Raw genomic sequence first — 15,603 nt, 5'->3', positions numbered from 1 at the left:
ATACTGGTAAGAGAAGTATCTGCCTCTTTGTAGGAAGGACATCTTACCAATGCTTGTACACGCAATGTACTTCTATGCATGCAACGTGGAGATCACTTTCATGGTGGCTTATCTATGTTTTATTTTTAGACTGTTTGCCCTGCTTCTTGCTAGGTCTATTTAAACATGTTATGCTTACCATTGAAGAGCTATCAGTTCTTTAATAGTTAAGTCATGTAAGCTAATATTGATAGGTTTAAATTTTATAGAAGATCTCTACTATTTAGCTTTTAAAAATTAGTAACACTAGGATAGTTCATTGTTTTCCATCACTTTAACAGAGGAAAAAAAGAATTCCTTCTAAACAGAACTGAAATCTCCAGAATTGACATACATTATCAGATGAATATTTTAACTGGGGAATATGAATAGGAAGATGAAATGTATAATCCATTTTTTTTTCTCTCAGTATTGTCTTCTTGTGCCTGTCTCTGAAGTTTGAGACACACAATTCTAGGCTGTTGACTGGGCTTGAAGATTGTAACAAGTCTCTTCAAAAGTTAAAACTTCTTCCTTTTACGGCTCAGGATTAGCCAACTAGTGAGGTGAAACTGAGAGGTCTTGGTAATTTTACTCAAGATTGAGGGCTGTTTATGGGATGTGAGAGAGGACTGCATCGGTGTTCACTATTTTATGTAAGTGTAGGGCAAGCTCAGCAGGAGGTAGATTTTGTAATGTTGTTAGACTGCAAATTTTTCAGGGCACTGACTGAAATCATATGATAAAACTGTGTTTGCAGGAAGAATGGTTTGCAAACAAATGATCTCACTGGTGTTTACATCTCAAGGTACTTTGATCTGCCTGTGGGAGTCTGAGTCCTGCATGTGCTTGGAGTTCTTTTCAATACTATAGCGATTCCTGCTTCAGTCGAAGGAGCTTAGTTGCTTATATTGTGACTTCAGTGTGGAGACAGTTTACAGTCTCGCATATGGTGTTAACATAAAATTGGCAATAGTTAACCTTAATATGACAACCTGTAAATTGGTAATTCAAAATCTGCTGCTACAGCCGCTACTATCTCCTTGTAGTGATAGCAGTGCCACCAAAAAAAAGACTATGCCAACAGGTCATGGTGTGAAACACTGTAGCAGTCCTAAACTGGCCTTATCCAGGAGTTGAAGTCCTTTGCCTAAAGTGAGAGACCAAACCAGGCAATCTTCAGTGCCCTAAATACTGACATTAACAATACATGTATTAGTTCACAATATAGTGAACTAATATTATGCTATTATTTGGGGAACAGAATGTAATTTTTAGCAAGTGGGGGTGGTTCTATATAATCAAGAAATTCGTACCACAGGAGAGGTTAATTGTTCAAGCAATATCTAGAGAGTTATCTTTTCCAACAGTACATGAATGTCCTTTCGCATGTATGCTTGTTTCTATTTAGCTATCACTGGTTGTAAAGAAAAGAAAGAATACAAAGAAAAGAACAGAATAACTTATTTCCTGCATAAAGAACTGAAGTTCCTGTTATATTCTTTATGTGTGGAAATTGCATTAACGGATTCTTCCTGTTCTCCGCAGCTGATACAAAGAAGGGTCTTCAAAATCATTTTGCACCATTGGTGGTGTTTGTGTTTTCCATGCATATGGTATAAAACTGACTTGGCTGAGCAGCCTTATGACAGTTCGATATATCTCTTCCTAAGTTACATACCCTCTATTTTCCAGGTTAGGAATATTTGCATTAAAGGGCTTACTGTTCTTCTTAAGTGAGGAATATATTTGCTCTCAAATGATGCCATACAAATTGAAGCATAAAATAACATGACTTGCTCCGATCACAAGGGCAATCATGAGGCACAGCTAGTTTATTTTGACTAGTTAAGTTGTCAGTAACTGGTTATAATTTACTTTTTCCTGTTGGATTGTATAGCTGCAGACACTTTGCCTGTGCTCCATACTACTAATGCACCTGAACACAGGATATGTAACAATACAGAACCACGTTTGCTTTTACTTTTTTTATTAGTAATGCGTGAAGTTAATTTTGTCCGTCTATTTGGAACACAAGTTGTTATACATTATGTCTACGTGGATAACTGGGCTAATTAACAAAGTTCTTCCTTCAAGGATTTCAAAATTCCTGCAGGGGGAAAAAAAAAAATCACTAGAAGATTCTTAGGTTAAGGGGAAAAAAAGTTTTATTTTGATTATTAGATGTCATTATTGAATGAGCGAGTTGCAGGTGTTTGAAATGTCTTTTGCATCTTACCTGTTTATCGGGATAGTGATTTTCCCGAACTCTGATATATTTAAAAACAAAGAAACAAAACCAACATAACTATTGTCCAAAATGTAAATTCACTGGATGTTGTTTTTGTTGAACAGTCTGTAATGGTGTTACAGTGTTAGTCTGGGCCTTCAGATTGTGGTTGGTGTGCCATTAGACTTTGAGGGACAGAAATTATGGCAGCATGTACGTAGAATTTTAGTAACCAGTTTGTTTCTTGTCCTCTTAAACAAATACTGACCATTTCAATTTCCCACAAATGCCATGGTCAGTTCTTTGACAACTTATTTATATGGGAACTGTGTTGGTTTTAGAATTTAACCTATAGTCCTTGATTGGTCTCACCAGTCTTTCCTGCCAAAGTTTTATTTACAGAATTAGGTTTCATCATTTTCCAAAACACACAAGCATGTGCATTTTCAGCCAGCTGCTCAGGAAGAAGATGAATCGTACTACTAGTAATTTATTCGTTCCATTTTTCTGACATTATATAATCTCATTGGTTTCCTTCTGCAGCGTTGCTGAAGTGCTTAAAGCATACTAGCTTTGTTAACAGATGCTGCTGAGGCAGTTATCATCAACTTGACAGCCTGGTTTAGTGTTCTAAGTATGTCCTTCTCCCAGGCACAGTGTATGAATAGCGTAAGATGAAGGGATGAACGCCGAGGAAGTGTGATGGCATGGCATATGTATAGGTATGTAGAAAGAAGAGTCTGACTCATACAATAAAATAATTTAATATGTAAAGTCTCCAGGTACTAAATAAACAATTTTCACTACAGTTTTAATAAATATTTCGTTTATTCATTTTACCTTTGATTTGTTTTCTCAAGTCAGCCAAAGGAGGCAGGTATGATTTTAACCAAACTGATGTCAGGCTACACACTTGTTTTCTACCTTTGAGAATATTCTCGCTTACCAGCATGGTAAAGTGAAAGCTTTTCATCTGCTTGGATTAAACAAAGATGATATTCTGGAAGAGGATATCATGATGTCCCTGGAACACAAGAACAGCTGTACTGGGTCAAACCACAAATCCACCTAGCTCAGCATCCTGTCTCTGACAGGGGTGAAAAGTCAGTGCCTAAGGAAGGGTAAGAACAGAGTATGTGATAGGCATATGAGTGCTTGTATAGCAGGTTTGTATGGCTGAGGGTCTCTCTCAACCAAGTGTGGTTTTTAGAGTTTTAGTCCTTATCAGTGGCTTTTTCTTCCACTGACTTTTTATTGAAGAAATTCTTTGGCACCCGCGCTATCCTTTGGCAAGCTCGAACAGCTTAGCTACGTTTTATGTGAACCGCCTTTTCTTTATTTTGAACCTAAATTCAGATATAAATACTACTGAGAACAGCTCTAACTGCCAGAGTCCTGGCTAGGCTAACGCTCTGTGTTAGCATGGACTGACACATGGACTTCCTTGTCACTCACCCTTGTGCAGAATAAAAGCTTAAGCTTTCTTTTTTTTTTCTTTGGCTGTTGTTGATAGTTGCAGCTGTGAAAAATCTCTCTGCTGATACTACGGGTTTTAGGGGGTATTACTAGTTTACTGCAATGAAACTGCTGTTGATACAAAAAGGTTTCATATGAAACTAGGACAGGGTGACCTGAAACTAGGATGACTTGATGGTCTTGCCAAATGCAGAGTCTGGTAAGTCTGATAAGGCGTGTCATGCATTGGCTGTTTGTGGGTACAAACTAACAAGGATTAACATACAGATAGCATGGGGCTGTCACTGAAAGGTGGTAGACCCTCTCCCACTTCTAAGAGGAGAGAATCATGGATTACAATCTCAAGTTTCAGAGCAATGGTTTAATTGCAGCAAGTCAGTAAGCAGGTATATTTATTAATGACCAGTGTGAGGTATTAAGTTATTTATAGCTTGTGTTTTGTTATACCTGTATATAATGTATACTCATTAACAAAAATTTGTTGTCCTTACCCTTGCCGCTTGTAGAGGTCTTGATCCTCTAAAACAATAACTATCTTTAGAGCTCTGTTACTGGAACAGGTGGTGAAAATTTGTTTTCTATTGCTACTTGTTTTTTTCCCTTCTTAGTTATCTCCTTTCTAGGCTAAGGACTTCAGGTTTGCTCAGTTGAACCTTGCAGCTTTCTCATGCTTTGGATCCTTTTCACTGCCCCTTTCTCAACCTTTTCTGATGTCTATAACTAAGGGAAGGGATCAGAACTTCACACAGTATTTGGAATATGGAGATGTCATGGAAATAGAATAGCAAGTCTTATTCTGACCCCTGCTTAGTACGAAGCTCATAGTTTCATGGAATTCAAATATGCCTGGCATAGTATAGTATTATGTATTAACAACATGCTGTATTGCTGTTGGCACTATGTTCACACAGCTTATATGGAGAAGATGTAATATTCTTGAGGATAGAAAGTAAGCTTAATATATATGGCATGTCTAGGGAGGAATACATGTTGGTGCTGTAATTTTATCTTCTGCACGTACTTTGAACGGCAAGTTGGAAATAGTGGCTGAAAATAAACAGTCCTAAAACAGAATAAAGGTAGTCTGGCAGATAAAACCCATTTCCTTATATGCGTTTAGGTAAGAGGAAAAAGAGAATACTGTCATTAGCAGAATAGTGACTAGTCCTAGAAAAGGGAGAAGTAAACTTTAGGAAAGCTGCTAAGTAAGCCAGGATCGCTTCCTGCTAAGGATGCCAAATCTTCCTGTTGGTGAGTTATAACTAGAGTTTCAGCAGATAACAAGGAAAGGACAGGTATGTAAAGGTGAAAAAGCAGCAGGACTACTTTCTTAGTAAAAGCCTGCCCTGTAAAGGAAAAGAACAGAAAAAAGATAGAAAGTAGTTAAGAGGCTCTTAAAGAATCAGAGAAAGCAACTTGTTTGCAGAAACTAGCCTGCTTTTTCTTTCTGATTAGTACATGATTAGTACTATAACAGTAGATATTTTTAATGTCTCTGTAAAGCTGATCAATTACAGAAAAATAAAAGGGGGATAAAGAAAACAACCCACCACACACCTCTCACAGCTGATAGCTATATGTAGTTTGTGGATATCAAGGATTTTCTTCCAGTATCATTGGGTTATAGATCAAGAAGAGCATGATGGACAACCCCAGAAAGAAGCAAAAAGTCAACTGAAGAGAGTACTCTTGCCATCAGTGTTTTGGGCTGAGATGCCAAAGCAGTCTTTAGAGACCAAAGGCTTGGGGGTTTTTTCAGTTTATTTTTGATCTTAGGGGTTAGTGTTGCATCATGATTTCATTATTTCCTCTTCTGTTTATTTCCTTCTTCTCCTGCCCTACAGTTTTGCATGGCAGTGGGGAGCCTTTACTCCTATTTTATTGATTCACAGGGAAGTTTCAGCCACGCTGTGGGGAAGTCAGTCCTAGAATTGATTACACAACATGCTTGCAGCTGCATGACCTGCTCTGCTGCATTCTGTTGGCTGGTTGGGTTTGACTTCAGTTACCATCTTCAGTGTCTGTGCAGTGAGTAAAAGCACCACTGGAAGTTACACAATACTGTAGCAGCATAATTCAAGAACCCATGGTTGGCCAGTGAAGAAGCAAGCTTATTAGTCGGGATCCTGGAATAAAGCATTTTCTGCTGGGTGAAATGATTGTGAGCAAAATTAACTAACTAATTTGTGGGAAACAAACAATTATGAAAAAGGAAACTGTGATTAAGAAATTTTTTTTCTATAGAATAAAATGCAAATAGAGAAAGAATCGTATTGTGTATTACTGTTACGCGCATTCTTCTGGGGTTTTTTGACTCCTGTTTTGTTTAAATCCCAGCCACCTTGAACTACTCAACACCATATGCTATAAATTTGTTTACTTCTGCTTTTACATTGTATTTGGTCTGAAATTTTTCCTGCCATTGTCTGTCTGCTTTATTGAGGCTTTTGATGAGGTGGCAACAGAAACGGCTTAATGGAGTCTTCTGTATACAGTCTGATACAGAGCTGGGAGCCTGTTACCAACACCACTGATCAAGCACAGAGTTCTTTATAATGTTGATGAATGAATGAAATGTGGGACTCTGTAATGTAAGATTGAATTTTTCATCTTTTTTTTTTTTACTGTGCATTAGGTTGAAGCTGTGTGTAACTAAACTTGGTTTTCTCCTCTCTTTTTTTTTTTTTTCTTTTTTTTCTTTTCCTTCCCTTTTCTGTGATTGCATCTTTGAGTTATTTCATCCTGGACCATGTCTGAGAGAAGAGGTGCAAGATTAGTAAACTGAGACAAGTTAAGAAAAGGTGTTGAGATGGTAGAGGGATTAGACCTGGGCTTAATTTTGGCTGCATGGAGTGAGAAAAGGATAAATGAAAGAAATTTGAAAAGAAAAGGCAGGAGAGTAAAGCTGGAAAGAAAGGGAATGGAAGGAAAAGGAATGGGACATAGTAGGTTTTGAGACACTTTGTGTATACTTGTAAATGGATGCTTCCATGCCCAACATTCAATTGTGGGTGCATAGGAGTTAAATTCTGTTCAGAATGGTTGGTACCTGTTTTGAGGAGTGCTCTATTATTTAGCGTTTTTCAAGAGAACATTATCTTCTAGCTCTGCTGAAGGAGAAGCTTTAGTTTTGAATAGTAATAGGAAAGAAAAATGACAGTTAAGAGACGCCAAAGTCTTTTTGCATCAGTCATGCTAACATTTGTAATTATCAGATGCATTTTTGACATCTCTTGTTAAATGAAATCATTCAGCATCCTGTCTTGCATTTGGAATTTCATAAAAGACACAATTTTAATTTTCACTACCTGGTGGACTGAAACTACATAGTCACCGAAATAAACCAAGTAATTGAGCGAATTGAGAGAATACGTTTCATTTGTATGTAACAAGGTGCTTGGCTGTCTTCCTTAAACCTAGCTTGCTTTTTAGTATGAAATGGTGGAATAACACTTCAGAATTAAGGTCTTCCCTCCAACCTTGGATAAGCAGGCTGTTACACCTCTGTGATACTCCAGTTTTTACTGGTCTTGTTCTGTCACCTCAGGACACCTTTCTTTGCCTAGCTGTATCTGTTTTGTCTGACCTCTAACTTGTTCTTATGTTTTCATAGAATCATAGAATGGTAAGGGTTGGAAAGGACCTTAAGATCATCTAGTTCCGACCCCCCTGCCATGGGGAGGGACACCTCGCACTAAACCATGTGGCCCAAGGCTCCGTCCAACCTGGCCTTGAACACCACCAGGGATGGAGCATGCACAACCTCCCTGGGCAACCCATTCCAGTGCTTCACCACCCTCACTGTAAAGAACTTCTTCCTTATATCTAGTCTAAACTTCCCCTGTTTAAGTTTGAAGCCATTACCCCTTGTCCTACCACTACAGAACCTAAGGAAGAGTCCCTCTCCAGCATCCTTATAGACCCCCTTCAGATACTGGAAGGCTGCTATGAGGTCTCCACGCAGCCTTCTCTTCTCCAGGCTGAACAGCCCCAACTCTCTCAGCCTGTCTTCATACGGGAGGTGCTCCAGCCCCCTGATCATCCTTGTGGCCCTCCTCTGGACTTGCTCCAACAGCTCCATGTCCTTTTTATGTTGAGGACACCAGAACTGTACGCAGTACTCCAAGTGAGGTCTCACGAGAGCAGAGCAGAGGGGCAGGATCACCTCCTTCGACCTGCTGGTCACGCTTCTTTTGATGCAGCCCAGGATACGGTTGGCTTTCTGGGCTGCAAGCGCAGTTTTCAGATACTTTGAACGTGTTTCTTCTCTCTCCCTAAAAAAGAAAAGATAAGGTGTGCAGGGAGGATTAAGGTATCTTTCCTCATTCTTAGTATGCTTTAAAGGTGTGTCACCCATATATATTATGATATTTTTAGAGCAATGGACTTAAAGTCCTTGTATGTCAAGATAGATGCAGGTAAGTGATGGTTAACAATAGTATGTGCCTGTTCAGAACAATGGGAGCACTCAGATGTGTGAAGTTATTTGGCCATGGAGGATTTTTGGGATTGAGGTCTTAGTCTATAATTACTGTGATGAAATCTTCTTGTAAGGAAACTGCTGTACAAACATGCTGTTTGGGCAAGAGCTCTTCTGTGTACTAAATTGGCCGTTTTAAGGGATTCTCAGTCATTGAAATGAGGCTATTGTAAAACTAAGTTTAGGCCTTAAAGCAAGTGTTCATGATGTTATGTACTCCATAATACCCAAAAGACATCGTTAACTAGAGACACCATTTCACTAACTACAATTGTGGAATTTGCTGAACTTAACAGCAGAAGTAACTGACATACCATTTTAAATATAAAATTGTCGGACAGATAAAGTCAGACACTATTTCAGACCAGGTAGAAAAAGATAAAGTTGGAAAGATTAAATTGTATGTTTGTTTGTTTGTTTGAGTTTTGTTTGTTTGGTTTTTTAAAGGCTGGCTTATCTAGGTTAGGTTAGCATACATAGTATCTGTCTCTTGCTTACACCCTCCCTCTGAAACAACCACCCACCTTTCATGGTGTTGTAGGAAAGGGAATATACACAGTGGTAGGGGTTATGAATAATGAGAACAAAAGCTACTGATAATTGAGAAGGGAAAATTATTTCTGCTTTTTAAGACTAGACAAAGGACTGTATTTGGCAGCTAGTCTATAGGCAGTGACCTTGGAAGAGTTGTAATTTAATATTAGGTGGACTCCTGAAGTTTATATAGCAAGTTGTATCCATTCTACGCTGAAGAGTACTTGTCATTCTTTTTCCTCATATCTAAAGTTTATCAGCTATGCCCTCCAACTAGTTACACCCTTTATGTTTTCCAACTTGGACTGAATTTTAGACTTATGTAGAAATTTTGCCTGTGCCTTAATCCAGTGAACAAGTTTAGGCTAACAAGTTAGCCATTTCCTTGCTCTGGCTGATTCTTATAATCAGTTCTAAGACATTCCAGGCCTTCAGTAACCATATCAAACTCTTAAACTGCCAGTGATCTTCTATACTGTGTTAATACAAGTCCTTTATATCCTTTATTTCATATTCTATCAAATATGGAGCTGAATTTATAGTGTTGTCTTCTATAATTGACATACAATAAATGAACTAGCAGTTCACTCTGTAATAATTCTTTCTTCAGTTTACAAATATTGTTGTATTTCCTCCTGCTGTGAATGACTTTATTTAAAGCCTTACAATAAAATTACAGACTCTTTGCAAGTGCTGTTGAGATAAGGAGTTGAGAATGCTCAGGGATTTCTGTTGTACTTCTCCTTAAATCAAAATAATGTGAATAATTTAAAGTTCAGAGGTACTTGGGTTTGTTTCCTAAAGAGGCAAAAATAAATGGTGAGAATGCATAATGGCTCTGAAAGCCACTTTTGGATATTCAGGATTTTAAAGTTCAGTTGCTCTTGTTGAAAAGGTGATTGCAAGAGGCCACTCTTCAGAGAGCATTTCCTTGGATAGAGACAGCAAATGGAGATGTCTTTTAACTTGGTGGAAGATACCAGTAATTTAGAACTGAGTATCTATGGCTCAGGGTTCCCTTTGTCTTGGAGATAGATAGTCTTTAAGGTTTTAAAATATATTTTGCTATGTGGTTTTTTTGTTCCCCCCATTATTCTCACATTTATGAAGATACCAGCATTTTCTCAACATTTGTATCGGAGCCATATTTTTAAGATTTAATACGTTGATAAATCTGTGAAGTAAATTTAATTTTTTATTTATGTCCTACTCTGTGCTCAGAAAGATTATTTACAGTACACAGCTTGTAACATTGGCATTGGCTTCTAAAATAAATCACTTTCTTAAGACCATACTTGGAAGATTACTTAAGAAACTAATGTATTTGAAAGCTAAAGTAGTCGTCTGTCTGCCACACTTCCAGAAGGGAAAAGGCATACATAATAAAATTAATTCCTGTCCTTGTGTCCTGTTTGAGTGAGACTGAAGCTGGGCCTTGGTGCTGCAAGCATGCAGTATTCTCAGCTTCACCAAGCGTGAACAGACTCAGTGGGACTCCTCAGTAATGTCAGTCGTGTGTGTTTGTGTGCATACACACACAAATGTACAAGATACAGCAAAGTGTTACACTGAGGCAGTGTGGTGAATGACTTGCATATCCATTTTGAGAGTGTGAGAGCATTTTTTTTTTTTTCTTTTATGTAGTTTGACAAAAATGAATCTCTGCAACTGAAGTGGCAGTGTGGTTAATGTATGACACTTTACTGAAGCAGAACACTTGTAATGGCTGGGGGGACGATAATTTTATATTACCTGCTGGAGGGGAAGAAAAGGAAAAACAATATGCACGTCTTACTTATTTCCTTACAACTAAACGAACTATGGAAATCTTATATAAAATAGTTTTCTTATCAGTAATTGCAAGATAGGACCAGAACGAGATCATAGGGTCAACATATATTAATGTATGGATACAATATATAATAACATTTGTTTCAAATGCAAGCCATTATGTGGTCAGTTTAAGATTTCCTGTCTTTAGATGCTGGTTATTTGAAGTGCTTGGGTTTTGCCAAAGCTGTAACAGTCACTGTTTGATGTTGTGTCACGTGGATGCCTTGGTTAGCATTCATGTGGGTTGCTGCCTATTTTGAGGCTGTGGCTTTTCAGGGACTCGGAATGTTTTGTAAATGTGTAGAGTAATCCAGGCTGAATTAGGGACTTCTGTTTGCTACAGTTGCTCTCCTCCCCCCTCAGCTTTTTAATAGGAGTATGGATGTTATGTAGTTGTAACATTGGCATAATCATCACAAAAAAATAGAAGACACCGGACCATTTAATTTAGATCATAGAATCGTCATAGGGTTATGCATGGAACGTTTTGGTTGGAAGGGACGTTGCATCTCATCTAGTTCCAAACCCCCTGCCATGGGTAGAGGCACCATCCACTAGACCAGGTTGCTCAAAGCCCCATCCAGCCTGGCCTTTTGTAACTAAATTTAACGTTTGTGATTACCTGTGTTCACATCTGCCCTTCACTGAATTAAAAGTTCGGGGGAGGGGGGGAAGGGGAAGTTGGCAGTGGGGTAAGCTAACCCCGCAGAATAGAGCGGCTGGCTGATAGCAGGTTATGTTGTTTTTTCTTGTGGCAATCGTTTTGATGTTGGAAAAGAGTAAATAAAATTATCAGAAGCCAGCCTTCCTCCCCCCCCCCCCCCCCGTAATACATGAATTCATGAATTTTTCTTTCCAAATACAGTGTGATTATAACTGTTCAGAAAGCCTCTGCTCGTGTGGCTCCAGGGAGGTGAACAAAGGGAGGGCGAGTGTCTTTTGTTGCAGGTTTGCCTTTTTAACGGAGCCGGTTCCCTACCGCTCCCTTGTTGAAGAGGCTGGCAGCGTTGGCAGCTTCACCTGGGCAGGTGAACTTGTGCCGCGGGCCGTGTGCCTGTGCCCGGGACGGCTCTCTGACAGCCAGCCCGGGCGGGGGTGGCGAAGGGGCCGGAGGCAGCGCTGCGCACCGGCGGGTTGTACCTCTTCCGTAAGCTGAGAACGGGCTCCGCGCCGCTTCTTCCTGTCGGCCGTCGGATACGTGGCTTCGTTTTCCTGCGCAGATGACACAACCCGCACCCGGGAGCGGCAGCGTCCCCCGCGGCGGGAGGCGCAGGTAGCGGGGCCGCGCCCGCCGCCCGCGCAGCCACTGGCAGCAGCTGCGGCCGCCCCGCGCTGACATCAGCGGCGGCGGAGCCCCGCTCCTGCGCCAGGGCGGCGGCGCGCAGCCGGGTCCCGGGCAAACATGGCAGCGGCCCCTGCGGCCGCCCTTGCGTGAGACATGCTGCGGCCCCTCTGAGCCCGCCGGCGGGCTTGCGGTTCGTCATCTCCATGGATGCCTTTTCCGATCCATATCTGCCCTACGATGGCGGGGGAGGAGACGGCATTCCACTCAGGGAGTTGCACAAACGAGGTATGCCGAATTTGCGTTGGAGCGACTTGTTTGCATATCTGGACGTGCGGGACTGCTGTTCCGATCTGCATCAGAGCTGTAGAGGCTTGTTAATTAGCGCATTGCTTTGTTTTGCCAGCCCGGTGCCTTTTGTAGGAGGAGTTGTGGCTGGTTCCTGCACTGTCAGTGATTGTGTTCTCTGGGCAGATCAGCCCTGCTTCACATCTCGTCGGCCTCTGACTCCATCTTCCATATGTGGCAGTCTTTCCTCTCTCTTTTTAATCAATAAAATGATCTCGTGCACAAAAAAACAAAACCCACAAACCAAAACTGTGGTTGTGACTGACCAGATTGGCAAGAGTTTATTAAATAGGTTGTTTTGATGCCTTTCACTAACTTGAATAGGAACTGTGTTTGTCTAGCTTTGAAGTTTCTGTAGATACGTGCTTCTGGACTTAGCTCTTTGTTGACGTCTTTGCTACGTGAAGGGAAAGCTGGGCAATTGTAACATGTCAGTTAAGCCGATACTGATGAGCTCTTAAGAAACTGGAGCCTTGTGGTGGGTTCTTTACACCGTTGCTTGCAAGGAAGCAGATCTAAAAAGAAAACACTGTTGTTAATGTTCAGAAAAAAAATCCTTTTTTGAGCTCGCCTTTTGTTTCTTACTGCAAATTGAAAACAGAATGTTCTATAAAGATTTGGTTTTGTACTGAGAAAAGTTGTAGTAGGAATAAATTAAAATTATCCATTCAGATTCTGACGATGGAAGTTGTTTGGTTTTTTTCTTGGTTGGATTTGATGGTTATACCTTAGTGTTCAAAAGAGTAAATGAGCAACATTCTCACTTAAGTTTTGTTTCAGTTGGCTAATCTAAAATTAGAAAGTTACCAACATTTATGACTGTTGGCAATGGCATTAGAGAGGAGGTAGGCTGAGAATAAAGGGATGCTTTACATAAGATTATTTTTTTGCTCTCCATCTTCATTTATTGTTTCACCTTTCCTTGTAAACTCTTATTTCTGTACATAATCACAACTCGATGTTCTATAAATAATCACACCTTTATATGTTCTATAAACAGTCACACCTTTTTATGTTCATCTGGAATTTTCACCTGTGTTTTAGTAGTTTATTTAAAAGGCTAATTGTTGTCTTTTTATGATTCTTAGAATGTTTTTCCGCATATTTTAAGAATAGCAACAAGTTCCAATATGGCTTGTTTTAAGACAAGCAAATTTTTCTCTGCCCCAATCATTGTTATATAGCAAGTGCTGGATAGTTCTCTAACTCAGATTTTAGAGTCACTCCTAAGAAATTTAGGATGGTATTTTCTTTGAACATTTGCAACGTGTGAGTTGGAGATCTTTTAGCTATATTTTATTTGTATAAAAATACACAAAGGGAAGGTGCAGAGAAGACAGAGCTGGGCTCTTTTCATTGGTGCCTAGTGACAGGACCAGAGGCAATGGGCACAAACTGAATCACAGGTGCTTCCCTCTGAACATCAGGAACCATTTTTGTACTGTGGGAGTGACTGAGCACTGTAACAGGTTGCCCGCAGAGGTTGTGACATGTCCATTCTTGGGAGTGTTCAAAAGATGTCTGGACATGGTCCTGGGAAACAAGCTCTAGGTGGCCCTGCTTGAGCGGGGGCGAGTGGACCGGGTGATCTCCAGAGGTCCCTGCCAGCTTCAACCACTCTGTGAGTTTAGATTTGTAGGTAGATTTCAAGATGAAAACTGCAAACAGCCATGATACTACACTTACAGACTTTGCAAATTATAGACATTGAAATGTGGTCAGCTGTATATTCCTGGAAATTGCCAGATTGTAGTTGATTTTACAATACAAAAAGCAGAGATTTGCAGTGCAAAATGGTATCTGGCACGTTGGAGTATTGCTATTAAACATGCAGTTTACAAATACTATAATGAAGGTTCAACTGGGTGTTCCCATTGTGATGACAACCCTTGGAGCCAAGAGAATTCCTACGTATGACTTGTCCCTTTTTGCAGTTTCATTGAATTCCGTTAGTGCTTTTACTTCCTATATTCTAGTACTGTATTTCAAAACCAGGTTACTGGTACTTCTTGCATTTGTTATAGCGAGTTTAGAGTAAGAAAAACCAAACAAAACCCCGACAGTGTTACCATAATCTCTTGCAAATCTTAATTTGTCAAGTGCTTATGACTCATATGAAAATTGAGTCTCCAGACCAGTTTGCTCCATAGATTTAATCAAAATTAGTGGATATTTCCTGCTGATTTACACCACCACAGTAAGCTGTTATTGTCATCTAGCTTTCAGAATAAGGCTTAAAATGCTAACAGACAGAACCAGAAATTTAAAGTAAATTCTTGACATTTCTTTATTATCCGTGGGTCTAGAAAAGCATACTACCAAGAATTTTTTCCTCTTGTGTAGATTTCAGAGCATTGTAATAACAAGCCAAGAGAAAATGGATAAAGATGTTTTGAGAAAACAAGCTTAATTGTTAAAGCCTGTGGAATTTTTTCCCCTTATCGCATACTGACAGCTCTTCTGTCCTGCAGAGTAATGTTCACGTCATGCAAAATTGCTTCGTAACATCAAAGCGTTTGTTGCACTAATTGACTGCAGTGGCTCACCCGAAGTGGCTGTACCTCAGCAATGATGAAAAGATGGTTTAAATCATTACGGGTCTTCGAGGTTTAATTAACAGCCTTTACTAACGTTCAATGAGATGAAATACAGAGTATTATAATACATTATTATTAAAAGCCTGACCCGTTGGTTTGCATTTGGATGATGCTTTTTTTTTTTTTTTTAGTGCAAATATGCTGTGAAACAGAAAGATTTTAAAATACGTATTTATTGTATTTGTCTTTTAATGACGATCAATCATCATTACCTCTTTAACGAAATTAAAGATATTATAGAATGATTCTTATCAGGAGTTCCTTTACCTTGCTCTGTCCTGAGGCTTCTCTTTATGTGATACTAAATACATAGTTCCAGAGCTCCTTATCCTCCCTGATACACTTAAATGAAACTGCAGGAACACGTTTCATTTCTACTGTCTCCTCTGGTAACTAAAAGAGTTAAAAGTACTACTTCTCTCCTCAGAAATGGTTTTAAAGTCCTGATTTAGGATTGTGTATATTATAAGTAAGTGATGCATACATTTTTCCTAAGAATTCTTTATATGATAACCATATGTTGGAGTATATGTTGTGTAAATAAATCATTTGTGTTGCTCAATTCTTTGCCCTTGGATTTATTTTTTTCATCATTTTTGCTTTTTGAAAGTTCCAGATCATCACTTGGCTTGTCTTCAGCCATCCGCAGACATGCTCACACTCTCTGATGCCCCTCCCCCCCCCCCTTTTTTTTGTTCTAAATAAGCATTCATTTTACTATTCTTTAAAAATCTGTAATCTGAGCAACAGCAGTATAGTGGCCAAGCTACCAGCAGCAAAACTTGAGCTTCAGCTTGAGGGTTGT

The 15,603-nt window shown here is 39.5% G+C and overlaps 1 protein-coding gene across 7 annotated transcripts in view; it reads left to right on the top strand.

Moving 5' to 3' along the window:
- Nucleotides 1-15,603, top strand: part of CLCN3 (chloride voltage-gated channel 3) — a 63,942-nt gene that overhangs the window by 16,130 nt on the left and 32,209 nt on the right. For 2 of the 7 annotated variants that reach the window (XM_030493303.2, XM_030493298.2), the window contains exon 1: nucleotides 11,738-12,141. The exons of the other annotated variants lie outside the window; for them this stretch is intronic. In XM_030493303.2, coding sequence (XP_030349163.1) covers nucleotides 12,060-12,141 — 82 coding nt within the window. In that variant the 5' untranslated portion in view covers nucleotides 11,738-12,059. Of the gene's footprint in view, nucleotides 1-11,737; nucleotides 12,142-15,603 lie in introns of those variants that run through there. 7 annotated transcript variants of the gene reach the window in all.

This window comes from Strigops habroptila, chromosome 7, assembly GCF_004027225.2.
Source record: "Strigops habroptila isolate Jane chromosome 7, bStrHab1.2.pri, whole genome shotgun sequence".
NCBI lineage: Eukaryota > Metazoa > Chordata > Aves > Psittaciformes > Psittacidae > Strigops > Strigops habroptila.
Note: the sequence above shows the minus strand (reverse complement) of the source record. Positions and strands in the feature narration are given on the sequence as shown.